The sequence below is a fragment of the Hyperolius riggenbachi genome, chromosome 12 (genome assembly GCF_040937935.1).
Source record: "Hyperolius riggenbachi isolate aHypRig1 chromosome 12, aHypRig1.pri, whole genome shotgun sequence".
NCBI lineage: Eukaryota > Metazoa > Chordata > Amphibia > Anura > Hyperoliidae > Hyperolius > Hyperolius riggenbachi.
This window is the reverse complement of record NC_090657.1, coordinates 183,936,034-183,950,976: the sequence shown is the minus strand read 5'-3', so window position 1 is coordinate 183,950,976 and position 14,943 is coordinate 183,936,034. Positions and strand designations below refer to the sequence as shown.

The following is a 14,943-nucleotide window of genomic DNA, read 5'->3' as shown; positions in this document are numbered from 1 at the left end:
CCAGATAAGGAATTTGATTGGAAACTAGCGAATTACTGCTTTCTGGCTTCATTCTATATGCAGACCACCAATATTTAAAGATGTAGCTGACTGCATCTATAATACATTTTGTTTGTGAGGGGCCGGTAAAAAAGCCTCAGGGGGCCACATTCGGCCCGCGGGCTTTAGTTTGAGGACCACTGATATAGATGGATGACGGAGTAGAGGAATTGCCCTGGCAAGACAGGATTGTGCATGGGATGTACCATCTACAGAAGTGTTCCGGCATGGAGCACAAACGTCACGTCCTCTGCTTGGAGCCCCACTTAAAAGAAATTGCAGGAGGAATCGTTGCAGACTGTAGCCTGTGTGAGCGAAGGCAGGACGGGCAGCAGCAGCTCTTTCTCCTTCACATTCCTTTTGTCCTCCCCCCCCCCCCCCCCCCCCCAATAGTGTGTCCTGTCAGTATGGGCTCTCCTGTCCTCCTCCTCATAGTGGGATTATTACTAATGTAACTTAAAGACAGTATGTTTGTTTAGGCTGAAGTTCAAATGACAACCGAGGTGACATGTGACATGATGAGATAGACATGTGTATGTACAGTGCCTAGCACACATATAACTAGGCTGTGTTCCTTTTTTTCTTTCTCTGCCTTTAAAGAGACACTGTAACATCAAAAAGGTTCCCCTGGGGGGTACTCACCTCGGGAGGGGGAAGCCTCAGGGTCCCAATGAGGCTTCCCACGCCGTCCTCTGTCCCACGGGGGTCTTGCTGCAGCCCTCCGAACAGCGGCCCGACAGATCCGACAGCTTCTTCAATATTTACCTTTCCAGGCTCCAGCGGGGGCGCTGTTGTGGCTTTCGGCTCCGAAGTAGACGGAAATACCCGATCTCAGCTGGGTCCACTCTACTGCGCAGGAGACTTGCACCTGCGCAGTAGAGCAGACCCGACGGCGGTCGGGTATTTCCGCCTATTTTAGAGCCGAGAGCTGCCACAGCGCCTGCGCAGGAGCCGGGAAGGTAAAGATTTACATCGCCGCTGTTCGGAGGGCTGCAGCGAGACCCCCGAATGATGGAGGATGGCTTGGGAAGCCTCATTGGGACCCTGAGGCGTCCCCCTCCCGAGGTGAGAACCCCCCAGGGGAACTTTTTGATGTTACAGGTTTTCTTTAAAAGTTAAACATTAGGTATGCAAGTGACAGTTTCTGTCCTGGTCAGGACCGGGTCAACCTATAGCATAACCCTCAGTGACAAGTAATTACAGCCATAAAATAAAATAACTTTCCTGTCAGTAAATGGCTTCTGAGAGCAGAAAAGAAATAAAAAAGGGTCAATAATTAATAGATTTGAGCTCTGACATACATCAATGAAGGTGTCATTGAGCAGAGACAATGAAACAGTAAAAACGTAAAAAAACGAAATGTAACCACTTTGTCCTCCTTGACCTATTTATACGTCAAGGAGGACATGCGCGATCGCGCGCGTGCACGCGCGTTCCCGGCCGCAGATTCTGTAGCCCAGAAATCAGTGAATCGGGCTATGGTGCCCGATCACTGATTCCTCTCCCCTGCTTCTCTCGGAAGCTTCGCATTTTCTGAATCCTATGTCGTACATTGTACGCTTAGAGTGACGCAATGTAAACTAACTCAAGGTTGCCATCTTGTGGCCAAAAAGTAAAAAAAATTAAAATAGACATATTTCCCCAAATCAAACACCATTTACATCCCACCCTGCCAAAAAATACACACATAAAATGTTTAATAAAAAAAAACAAAAAACATTACAATAAAAAAAATAAAAAACACAAATATTTACCTAAGGGTCTAAACTATTTAAATATCTATGTAAAGATGAAATATTTCTATATATTTATTTTTTTAGAAGCTTGTAAATAGTGATGGATGCAAAATGGAAAAAATGCTCTTCTATTTCCAAATAAAATATTGTCGCCATACATTGTGATAGGGACATAATTTAAAATAAATTAAATTGAAACGGTGAAATAACTGGGACAGATGGGCAAATACAATATGTGGGTTTTAATTATGGAGGCATGTATTATTATAACTATAATGGCCTAAAACTGAGAAATGATGATTTTTTTCCGTTTTTTCTTATTCTTCCTGTTAAAGAGAATCTGTATTGTTAAAATCGCACAAAAGTAAACATTCCAGTGTGTTAGGGGACATTTCCTATTCCCCTCTGTCACAATTTCGCCGCTCCCCGCCGCATTAAAAGTAGTCAAAAACAGTTTTAAAAAGTTTGTTTGTAAACAAACAAAATGGCCACCAAAACAGGAAGTAGGTTGATGTACAGTATGTCCACACATAGAAAATACATCCATACACAAGCAGGCTGTATACAGCTTTCCTTTTTAATCTCAAGAGATCATTTGTGTGTTTCCCCCTGCAGCTCACTGAAGAGTTACAAGCTGATTGTTTCTGCCCGGTTGTCTGTAATTCTGCAGTATGTGACTCATCAGTATGTGAACAGAGGATTTATCCAGCTTGTAAAAGATAAGAGAGCAGAGAAAAGCTGGCTTATGTAAATAACACACACACACAGGGGAGTGTGCATAGAGGGGGCCTGCAGTGGGGGCATGCATATCAGATCACACTGAAGAGTTGGCAGCCTTCCAGACACAGGCCGACAAGTCTGACAGGGGAAAGATAAGCTGATTTATTACAGAGATGGTGATAGTATAAAGTGCTGCAGTAAGCCAGAGCACATTATAATAGGTTTAGGAACCTGTAGGATGGTAGAAAACACAATGACATTTTTGTTACAGAGTCCCCTTAAAATGCATTTACAGTAAAGTGTCTCTTAGCAAAATGTACCCCCCCAAAGAAAGCCTAATTGGTGGCGGGAAAAACAAGATATAGATCAGTTCATTGTGATAAGTAGTGATGAAGTTATAGGCTAATGAATGGGAGGTGAACATTGCTCGGATGCATAAAGTGAAAACGACTGAAGGCTGAAGTGGTTAAATATAAAATAAAACTGGATATCTAAAAAAAAAAAAAAAAAAAAAATTTTAGGAGACTGAGGATATATACAATTGTTTTTCTCATCAGTTTATTTTCACCTCGGATGTCCTTTAACTACTATATGACCGCACTTGAGAGCGATGGGCTCTCATAGGCAAGAAGCCTATGACAGCCGATCGCTAGGATTGGCCGGCTGGGGGGGGAGGTAGGTGTTTTTTTTTTTTTGTTTTTTTTTTAAATAAATAAATAAATAAAACATAGTAAAAAATAATTTTAAAATAATAAAAGTGAACACAAAAACAACAGGATAGGTAAGCTAAATAAGTCATTTCTTGTTGGGTGATTTTTTTTTCCGCCATGTTCCGTGATTTTTATTGCCATGCCACTTTAAAGGTCAGTAACCATTTTTGTTTTATTTTATTTTACTGTTAAAAGTGTAAATTACAAAAAAGGACGATTTTTCATAGGGTTTTACAAATGTCCCTTTCCCTAGTGTCCGTTTAGAGGAGCACAGAGATTCCTAATGCAATCTAGTGATTTACTGCCTATCAGAGCCCAGCCTACTTATACTGTTTTTATCCATTAGTGAACGTTTCACTCGTAACCACAGAACAGAAAAGCCCCGGAATGGAGTCCTGATTGGCAGGTGGGCGGGCTGAAGAAAAAGCAGTGGTTGCATCCTGTGCTATTAAAAGCAGATTGGACAGGCTCAATATATTAACCCCATTGACAAATTACAGTAAATGCTGTGCAGTGGCAACATTGGGTAATATTTATAACGCTAATGTATTGGGTGACCCTGCCACATTAGTTGGGTGCTGCTGTACACAGGCTAGTTCATGGGTGGGCAAACTTTCCTCACTATGAGCCACATTCCACTAGTGGCCCGCATGCTTCACGCATACCTCCAGCACTAGCACATTGAAACCAGCGCAGATTTGGGCACAGCCGGCGCCACCAAAGACCGTATTAGGAATTACGGCTATAGCAGCGTACACTGAGTAACTTCGGCGCCGTCAGAAAACGGAGCTGAAGTTACTTTTAAAACACTGTAATTCGGCCGCCAGCAACAGCTGGAAGCCAAATTACATCATTCCCCACTATCCACAGGGACCTGGAGGGGAATAGTAATTAACGCTGCCAGGACTTGTGCATCAGCAGGATAAGCCATATATCGGCTGTAGCCTGCGCCCAAGTCTCCCGGTGGGGATTTCATACGTATGCCTCCAGCATGCCTCTCCTCTTCTCCCTCCCTGCAGAGTTGCGCTTGTGAGCGTAATGGGAAGTTTACCTCACCCAGTAACACGTGCTAGAGGCGATCTCCATGGCGAAAGCAGCGCCTCGTGACAAACTGGTATGCACCAACGGGTCACATGACACTGCTGTGGCCATGGAAATCGCCGCTAGTACACGAGATTGATTTCTCATTATGCACGGCATGCAACTTTTCTGGGAGGCAAGAGAGGAATCTGGCGCTATACCAGAGGGGCCACGGACCGTAGTTTGTCCAGCCCTGGGCTAGGTTAGAGGTCGTGTAGATATTAAAGGGAACTGAGAGGAATATGGATGTTTCCGTTTAAACAATACCAGTTGCCTGGCAGTGCTGGTGATATCTTTGACTGCTGTAGTGACTGAATCACACCTGAAACAAGCATGCAGCTAATCCAGTCTGACTTCAGTCAGAGCACCTGATCTGCATGCTTGTTCAAGAGCTGTGGCTAAACGTATTAAAGACACAGGATCAGCAGGAGAGTCATGCAACTAGTATTATTTCAAAAGGAAAAATCCATATCCTTCTCAGTTTAGGTTCCCTTTAAAGAAAGGTCCACCTTCCCAATACACAGGTGACTGGTTTGCAAGTTTTCAGTGTCTGTTCTATAGTCTGCCATCAAACTGCACATATGCTTTGCCAGCAAATTTAGTCCCTTGGAGTCAGTCAAGTCCCTTGGCGTCCTCTGTTCTGTCCCCAGCAGCTCCATCAGAGCATAAGCCACTGCGCATGCGCGGCCCCTCTGCATGTCCCCCACTTCTGCACACGTGCGGTTCATTCTTTCAAGAACCGCGCGTGCATAGAACACTTACGAGGACGGGCGCGCAGAAGTCACGCATGCGCAGTGGCCCATGACTTCGGACGAAGTAGCCGCCCTAGGGGAGCTGCTGGGGACAGAACGGAGGAGACCTTGGAGGAAACCGAGGGCCTTCACCAACTACGAGGGGCTGGAGGAAGCTCCAGGTAAGTTTCTCATTTTATGGTCCTGCTCAGGGTTCCTTTAAGCAGAGAACACTTAATTTTTTGTCCGTCCTCCGCTCATCGCAAAATTGAGTGTCCTATTTTCTAAACAGAAGCCGCTCACACTTGTTACTCTTCAATGGATCCGTGAGCTCTGTTGCAGTAATTGGGCAGCACTTCTGTGCAGTGTGCGATAACCTTGGGCCAGGCAGTTCCCCCATATAGCCTAAGGGGGTATTACCTCTGGCCCGGGCTACAGCCGGACCATCAGAGAGGACACTACATTGTCCACTCCCACTGGCCGCATGTGATCTGGCTACAAAATGGGAGGTGTACCTTAGGCTGGTTTTACACATAAAAGTTGTACCTTTCCGTTCCAGTCCTGTCAGTTTTGTATCAGTTTTCTATGGCTAGGTTCACCAATCCTGTCAGGTAAAACTGGTAGAAAACTGATGCATAGCTGTCAGGAACAGGTGTATAGATTTATGTGTGAACCAAGCAGGGCCGGTTCTCTCATGAAGCATGGTGAAACATTTGCATCAGGCACAGAGATTTCAGGAGGACCATTTTTGTATTGTGTGTACCTTCCGGAGGAGGAATGGAGTGGCTGAGGGTGAGCAGTTTGTTTGTCTCAGTCTCACAGCCAGCCAGTGTGCTACTGTGTTGAGCTGCAGCATGTCATGTGAGAACATTAAATGAAGCAGAGTAAATTGTCGGATGCTGTGTGATCATTCTAAAATCGGGGGGCGCATCCTCACAAGTTTGCTTCAGGCAGCAAAAAGTCTAGAACCAGCCCTGGAACCAAGCTTTACTCATATCTGTACCACCAAACAGCAGATATTGGCACCTGATGGGACCAGTAAAAGAGCAGAAACCTAAATGTGATTGGCTTTGGGGCCATATCACACAGACTGTTTGGCTGTGTTCCCACTTGAGCAGAGAACGGACATTTTTTGTCCGTTCTCCGCTGACTGCTAAACACACAGTGAGCAGTTCCTATGTTATAAATAGCAGCTGTTCACACTGGTCACTCTGCAATGGATCCACTGGATCTGTTGCAGTAAGCAGACCGCAATTCTGTGTAGTCCACAATAATCCCGGGCAGGCGCTTGCATTCCCCATATAGCCTATGGTGGTAACGCATCTGCCCTGTGCACCAGCCAGACCATCAGAGGGGACATCACACGGTCCGCTTCCGCTGATCCATTGCATGTGGGAACCGAGCTTAAAGAGGAACTCCAGTGAAAGTAGCGTAATGAACAAAAGTGCTCAATTTTTACAATAATTATGTATAAATGATTTAGTCAGTGTTTGCCATTGTAAAATCTTTCCTCTCCCTGATTTACATTCTGACATTTATCATATGGTGACATTTTTTTACTGCTGGCAGGTGATGTCACTGGAAGGAGATGCTGCTTGCTTTTTTGGCAGTTGGAAACAGCGGTTATTTCCCACAATGCAACAAGGCTCCCACAGTGTGATGTCAGTACCTAGGTGCTGACATCATACTGTGAGAGAGGTTTCACCACAATATCAGCTATACAGAGCCCTCTGATGATCAGTTTGTGAAAAGGAAGGGATCAGGTTTTGGACTAGTCCATCTCCTCATGGGTACTTTTAATGGTGCCCCTACATGGTACAATTTTTTTCATCCACTCTTACCATTTCTATGTAGTATAAGGGTAAATTAAGTGAATATACTGAAAGGATAATTTGGGCAGTTCCCTTATATTACATAGAAATGGTAAGATTGGATGAAAAAAAAAAATTGTACCATGTATGGGCACCATTACAATTACCTTTATTCTTTACAAAAGTAGACTATGGATAGGACCTACACAACATACCAGCCAGCCTTCCTACTTGCCTGCACACTATATTGGCAGTTGGACTAAGCAATTCCTGTTCAATAAGTGCTTTAGAAAATAAAGAAATCTTTTAGAGTCCCCTTGAGGAGATGGATCCATCAGATTTGTACATCCTATTGCAAGTGACAGCAACATAAGCTAAAAAGTAATTTCTAGTGCATTTTACTCATATGCATCCACATGCATTTTACTACTTTTCACAGTAGTGGTTCCTTTAAACAATGCAAATCTAAATGTATTAGAGGCAGCGAATCCACGTCTGCCCTAGACTCAGAACAAGCAGGCCGATCAGGTGCCCCTCTCCATACAGTTCCCTGATGTTTAATGACCACCTCCCCATACAGTTCCCTGATGTCTAGTGGTCCTTCAACCCCTATATACAGTAGTTACCGGGTTTCTAATGCCTCTTCCCTACCTTATACTGTTCTCTTGTGTTTAGTGCCCCTCCCTGCCCATACAGTTCCCTGGTGTGTAGTGCCCCCTCCCCATACAGTTCCCTGGTGTGTAGTGCCCCTCCCCATACAGTTCCCTGGTGTGTAGTGCCCCCTCCCCATACAGTTCCCTGGTGACTAGTGCCCCCTTCCCATACAGTTCCCTGGTGTCTAGTGACCCCTCCCCATACAGTTCCCTGGTGTCTATTGACCCCTCCCCATACAGTTCCCTGGTGTCTATTGACCCCTCCCCATACAATTCCCTGGTGTCTAGTGCCCCCTCCCCGTACAATTCCCTGGTGTCTAGTGCCCCCTCCCCATACAGTTCCCTGGTGTCTAATGCCATCCTCCCCTATACAGTTCCCCCTCCCCATACAGTTTCCTGGTGTCTAGTGCCCCCCCATATGTCTCCCTACAGCCAGCACAGATATCGGGGCACTGTGCTCTCCCTATCCACCATGTACAAACCTTTGCAGCTTCCAGCATCTCCTGAGTCTCTTCCTGGGAGTGACTGATAAAGACGTCACCAATCTGATAAGGGATCATCACAGAGTCCTCCAGCATCATGATGTCATCGCAGGCATCCTCCAGATTCTGCAGCTCTTTCTGTCAGAGGGAGTCACAGAGCACAGACCGGATCAGTACATAAATCCAGAGGCCAAACAGAGAGCAACACTCAGCCTATCAACCAGAAAGCATTGACATCACTAAGAGGTATTCAAAGACAAGGCTCTGAAAAGGTCTATTTGTTCTAAAAGGTCGGGCAGAATACCACATTTCCCCTAAAATAAGACCTCCCCCGAAAATAAGCCCTAGCTAAATGGGACGCTTTTAGTATATGGGGAGGTGTGTAGTCTCTTACAGCTCCACCCTTGTGGCTGCGTCACCCTCCGTTCCCTGCAACAGCTCCAGGATCCTGTTCAAGATGTTCTACGCCCTTTGACCCTCACGCTGATGCTGTAAGCTGGGTTGGCTCTGCAACCACACTTCCCTCTTGTCATAATCAATGTGCGCCAGGGACACACCCACATTATGACAAGAGGGGAGCGCGGTCACAGAGCCGACCCAGCACCAAACATCTTGAACAGCAGGGAACGGAGAGGTGAGGGACGCAGCCACAAGCACAACGCACTTTGACGCCAATCGGCGTTAGGCGGTCCCCCAGCAGCCACGCTCCCACCGCCCATCGACGTAGGCAGTCGGGAGCTGGTTAAATAAACTTAATTGAAGGTTTTTTTTTTTTGTTTTTTTTTCTCTGCTCAATGACAGTCCTTCAAGCATCCCAGAGCTACAATATATGAACTATTTATTTTCTATTCCCTGCATCTACAGTAGAAGTAGCTCATTTCCAATAAAGAGTTTCCTGGTTAGTGAGGGTTACCTGTTAATCCGACTGGGTCAGAGGTGGGCAGCAGGCCGCATGCCTCACACATTCATTTCCTGAGTCCTCCTTCCTCCCTCTCTGAGTTTCAAGTGCGCTTAATCATAGGTTTAAAAAAAATCACCCAATTTCACTTTCCATCAGCAAACTCCATTAAGTGTAATGTGACGTGTTGGCACATACTGATGGCATGTCACATGATGCCATCGTGGCCATGGAGATCGGCGCTGGAAAGTGCAATTGGATGAGCTAAACCTATTATTATGCAATGCAGGGAGGGAGAAAAGAGGAGAGGAAAAACAACACTCATAACACTAGCGGGTCGTGGTTTGACCAACCCTGGACTGGGTACTGAATAGAGAGAAACTCACTATGTAATGAATTGTATGTATAGTACGGTTTATGAATAAAACATTAGCAGCAAATAAATACACTCTGTATTTTAAATGATGAAATAGAGCGGAGCTAATAACTCGAACTTCCTGGCAGCATAACCTTAAACAAACAAGAAACAGTGAGAGACAGGTTGAGATAAGCGCTTAACCTCCCTAGCGTTCTGGACAAGGTGAGCTCGTCCAGAGACGCTAGAGGGCACTGCTCAGGCCCCGCTGGGCCGATTTGAATAATTTTTTTTAAAAAACACACAGCAAGCACTTTTCTTGCTGCGTGCCCTACCCGATCGCCGCCGCCAATCCGCGACGCGAAAGAGCCCCCCCGCGCAGACCCCGTGCGCAGCCTGGCCAATCGCCGCCAGGCTGCACTTTGAGGTGGATCGGGAGTCCCTGTGACGTCACGACGTCCATGGCAAGGGTGAAGCCCTCAAGGAAAACCCGTTCAGAACGGGATTTCCTTATGGGCGTGTTCGCCAGCGGCGATCAGAAGGGTGGGAGGGAATGAGCACGAAGGGGAGATTCATGTAACTAGCGCTAGGCTAGCTACATGATGTAAAAAAGAAATCGGGCGAAAAAAACCCTCCCGCGGCCATACGGCCGCAGGAATCAGAACGCCCAGCAGGTTAAGAAAACAGCACTGTAGCCAACCCAAGTTGGGTCAGAGAGCTCAGAGGAGCTTTTTTGCATGGAAGTTTCTTAACTCTTCCTGAAGTGGTAACTATGAGACTCTTTTCTTTGCTACTAATGTTATATTCCTTAGCTGTACTACACATACAAATCATTATCTCATAAGTTTATTTTCACTTCAGATTCCCTTTAAAAAGAATGATCCGCAGTACAAAAAAAAAAAAAAAAAAGTTCTACTTACCTGGGGCTTCCTCCAGCCCGGGGCAGCCGTCCTGTGCCCCCGCCGCAGCTCCGGTGGCTCCCGGTCCTCTTCGCTGGCTGAGCCGACCTTGCCAGGTCGGGCTCCGGGTCGGCCTCTTCTGCGTTCCACCGCGGGGGTCACGTGGTCCGGCCGACGTCATCTGTACGCTACTGCGCAGGGCTACTGGCAGGACCACGTGACCCGCGCCGTGGAGCGCAGAAGAGGCCGACCCGTAACCCGACATGGCAAGGTCGGCTCAGCCAGCGAAGAGGACCGGGAGCCACCGGAGCTGCGGCGGGGGCACAGGACTGGAGGAAGCCCCAGGTAAGTGGAACTTTTTTTTTTATTTTCCGTGGATCATTCCTTTAATATGCTTGACACTGTACATACACATGTCTATCTCACCATTTCATCTCAGACACACTTTAAGACGATTGCATTCAAATCTATAAATATGTGGCCACCGTGATGCTGTCAAATTGATTGAATGAATGAGTTTCAAAGCTGCAGACACAATTTCAAACAAAAAAAGCATCCATGGTTAATGAACCAAGCAACCACAACTGCATGTAGCAAAAAGTATATAAGTTTTATTTAAGGACGTATCCATGATAAAAACAAACAAATCTCTGCACTGTATTGAAAATAACAATGAATAAAGTTGCTGGTTTTTTTATTTACAATGTTAATTTATAAATTGGTCAGCGATTGCCCAATGTAAAATCTTTCCGCACCCCGATGTACATTCTGAGGTTTATCACAAGTAGCTGTCAGGTGCAGCTCTGCGGAATGTTTGTTTACTGAGAGTTCCGGAGCCAGTGAAAAATGATACCAAGTTTCCCAGTATGCTCTAGGGAGGGAATTCTGCATAGCTGATCATCACTGGAAGGGCGGGACTACATACCAATGTACAGGTTATAGGAATTGTTTCTCATGCTGAAATCATGATCATATAAAATTGGGTATCCTGAATAATTTCATAAATTCTACTACATGTCACTAGGGTGCCTTTTTTAAAGGGAACCTGAAGTGAGAGGTATATGGAGGCTGTCATATCCATTTCCTTTTAAGCAACACCAATTGCCTGGTTATCCTGATAATCCTCTGCCTCCAATACTTCTAGCCATAGACCCAGAACAAGTATGCAGCAGATCAGGTGTTTCTGACATTATCAGATCTGACAAGATTAGCTGCGTGCTTGTTTCTGGTGTGATTAAGATACTACCGCAGCCAAATAGATCAGCAGGGCTACCAGGCAACTGGTATTGTTTAAAAGGAAATAAATATGGCAGCCTCCATATTTTTCTCACTTCAGTTTTCCTTTAACCACTTTACGTCCGCCTACAGCCGATAGACGGACGTAAGTGCTGGGTCTAAAGGACCGATGTCAGCCAGGGGCGGGGCTATGCGGCGATTGCGTCACTGGTGACGCAATCTGCCGCCGCCAATAGGCTCCGCCCACCTGGTGCGATAACTCGCCGGCCGTACGGGAGCGCTACGTTATTAACTCCTCCATCGCCACATACAAAGCGTATAATACGCTTTGTAATGTATACAAAGCGTATTATACAGGCTGCCTCCTGCCCTGCTGGTCCCAGTGATCGAGGGACCACCAGGGCAGGCTGTAGCCACCCTAGTCTGCACCCAAGCACACTGATCCTGCCCCCCCGCCCCCTGATCGCCCACAGCACCTATCAGACCCCCCCCCCCCCCCCTGCCCACCCCTCAGACCACAGTTTGCACCCAATCACTCATCAATCACTCCCTGTCACTATCTGTCAACGCTAGATTTCAGATCAGTTCCTAAACTGCCCCCCTGGGGGCTCCTGATCACCCCCTACACCCTCAGATCCACCCCCCCCCCCATGTACTGTATACATTTATCCTCCCTTGTAATCACCCACTGATCACCCGTCAATCACCTACTGTCACCACCTGTCACTGCCACCCATTAGATCAGACTCTAACCTGCCCCTTGCAGGCATCTAATCACCCACACACACCATCAGATCGCCCGCAGACCCACCCTCAGTTCACCTCCAAAGTGCATTGTTTACATCTGTTAACCCCTCTAAATCACCCACTGATCAGCCATCAATCACCCGTCACTGCTACCCATCAGATCAGACCCCTATCTGCTCCTTGGGCACCCAATAGCCCGCCCACACCCTCAGAACACCCTCAGACCCCAGCCCTGATCACCTCCCCAGTGCATTGCTTGCATCTATTCCCCCTTCTAATCACACCTTGAGACACCCATCAATCACCTCCTGTCACCCGCTAGCACACCAACCCATCAGTAATATACCTTCTTGACATACAGTGCATATTAAAAAAGTTCAGTCCTTAGGGTAACTATTTATGTATTTTTTTTAATTGTATATGTTTATTTATTTTTATTTTACAAAACATTTTTGGGAGTAACCATTGGGGAGTATAGGAGGTAAGGGGTTAATTATAAATGTAAAAAAAATGTCTTTTAATGAAAAATAAAATGTTGTAGTTGTAATTTTACATTTGGCCACAAGATGTCCTTGCGTATAACTTTCCTATGCGTAGTATTACTACGCAAACAGGAATTTATGCGTGGACGTGTAAGTATCGGTTTTGTGAATGATGCAGGCATCTCATTGGTGGCCGCAGTCATTCAGACGGGGACTTAGATCAATGAAAGGGAACAGTGTTCCCATTCCTTGATCTCCCAGCTAGCGATCAGCGGCGGTAACGAGCGCGGCAGCGAGCTGCAGCACGGGACGTCGTCCCTCGTCCTGGGAGAGCGGAAGTGGGGGCAATGCAGGGACGTAAATACTTGAGGGAAGTGGTTAAACCAAGTTTCCCAAATCAGCCACAGCCTTTCCCTCTCAAGGGGCTGAGCTTGGCTTCCAATCATGGCTGCTGATGGTAGGATTTGTCTATCCTATATCTTAAAAAAGACAAATGAAGTGAGAGGTACAGCTGAATCTCGCTATAGTAAACCCTTATATAGTAAACCTCTGGATATAGTTAACTCAGTCCTCGGGTCTCAGCAAATGCGTCTGTATAAATATACAATGAATGACCAATAGCGCTCTTATTGGTCTACGCACCCAATACATAACATGCCCATGTTCTCTGCTGCCATGTCCAGGTCACGATTTGAGAACATCCTGTGCTTCCTGCACTTCAGTGCCAATACAACCTGTCATCTAAAAGGCCACCCTGCTTATGACCGGTTCCACAAAATTCGGCCCCTCATAGACCACCTGTAATCAAAATTTGCAGATGCTTATACCCCTGAACAGTCATTTTGAGGCATTTGGTTTCCAGACTACTCCTCACGGTTTTGGGCCCCTAAAATGCCAGGGCAGTATAGGAGCCCCACCAAATGACACCTTGTGGAAAAAAAAAAACAATAAAAATCGATTTACGCTAACTTGTGACAAAAAAATAAACTCTTCTATGAACTCACCATATTCCTAACAGAATACCTTGAGGTGTCTTTTCTAAAATGAGGTCACTTGTGGGGTTCCTATACTGCCCTGGCATTTTAGGGGCCCAGAACCGTGAGGAGTAGTCTAGAAACCAAATGCCTCCAAATGACCTGTGAAAAGGACGTTGGGCCCCTTAGCGCACCTAGACTGCAAAAAAGTGTCACACATGTGGTATCGCTGTACTCAGAAGTAGTATAATGTGTCTCGGAGTGTATTTTTACACATACCCATGCTGGGTGGGAGAATTATCTCTGTAAATGACAATTTTTTTATTTGTTTTTTTACACACAATTGTCCATTTACAGAGAGATTTCTCCCACCCAGCATGGGTATGTGTAAAAATACAACCCAAAACACATTATACTACTACTCCTGAGTACGGCGGTACCACATGTGTGGCACTTTTTTGCACCCTAACTGCGCTAAGGGGCCCAAAGTCCAATGAGTACCTTTACGATTTCACAGGTCATTTTGAGACATTTGGTTTCAAGACTACTCCTCACGGTTTAGTGCCCCCCAGCATGGGTATGTGTAAAAATACACCCCAAAACACAATATACTACTTCTCCTGAGTACGGCAATACCATCTGTGGCACTTTTTTTCAGCCTAACTGCGCTAAGGGGCCCAAAGTCCAATGAGCACCTTTAGGCTTTACAGGGGTGCTTACAATTTAGCTCCCTCCAAAATGCCAGGACAGTAAACACACCCCACAAATGACCCTATTTTAGAAAGTAGACATCCCAAAGTATTCAGAGAGGGGCATAGTGAGTCCGTCGCAGATTTCATTTTTTTTTTTTTTTGTCACAAGTTAGCAGAAATGGAAACTTTTTTTTTTTTTTTTTTTTTTACAAAGTGTCATTTTCCACTAACTTGTGACAAAAAATAAAATCTTCTATGAACTCACCATGCCTCTTAGTGAATACTTTGGGATGTCTGCTTTCCAAAATGGGGTCATTTGGGGGGGTATTTATACTATCCTGGAATTCTAGCACCTCATGAAACATGACAGGTGGTCAGAAAAGTCAGAGATGCTTCAAAATGGGAAAATTCACTTTTTGCACTATAGTTTGTAAACGCTATAACTTTTACCCAAACCAATAAATATACACTGAATGTTTTTGTTTTTTTATTATTATCATCAAAGACATGTAGCACAATAAATTTGGACAAAAATGTATACAGAAATTTTACTTTGACAAATTTTTATCACAGAAAGTAAAAAACAAAATAATTTTTTTGACAAAATTCATGTCTTTTTTGATGAATATAATAAAAACTAAAAATCGCAGCAGCAATCAAATAGCACCAAAAGAAAGCTGTATTAGTGACAAGAAAAG

The 14,943-nt window shown here is 45.4% G+C and overlaps 1 protein-coding gene across 3 annotated transcripts in view; it reads right to left on the bottom strand.

The window, feature by feature from the left end:
• The window catches only part of PFDN4 (prefoldin subunit 4), a 117,569-nt gene that overhangs the window by 82,502 nt on the left and 20,124 nt on the right, over positions 1 to 14,943 (bottom strand). For all 3 annotated transcript variants that reach the window (XR_011025316.1, XM_068263537.1, XM_068263536.1), the window contains exon 3: positions 7,963 to 8,100. Coding sequence is in view for 2 of the 3 variants with exons in the window: in XM_068263537.1 (XP_068119638.1) it covers positions 7,963 to 8,100 (138 nt within the window). In the remaining variant the exon portion in view is untranslated. The remainder of the gene's footprint in view (positions 1 to 7,962; positions 8,101 to 14,943) is intronic.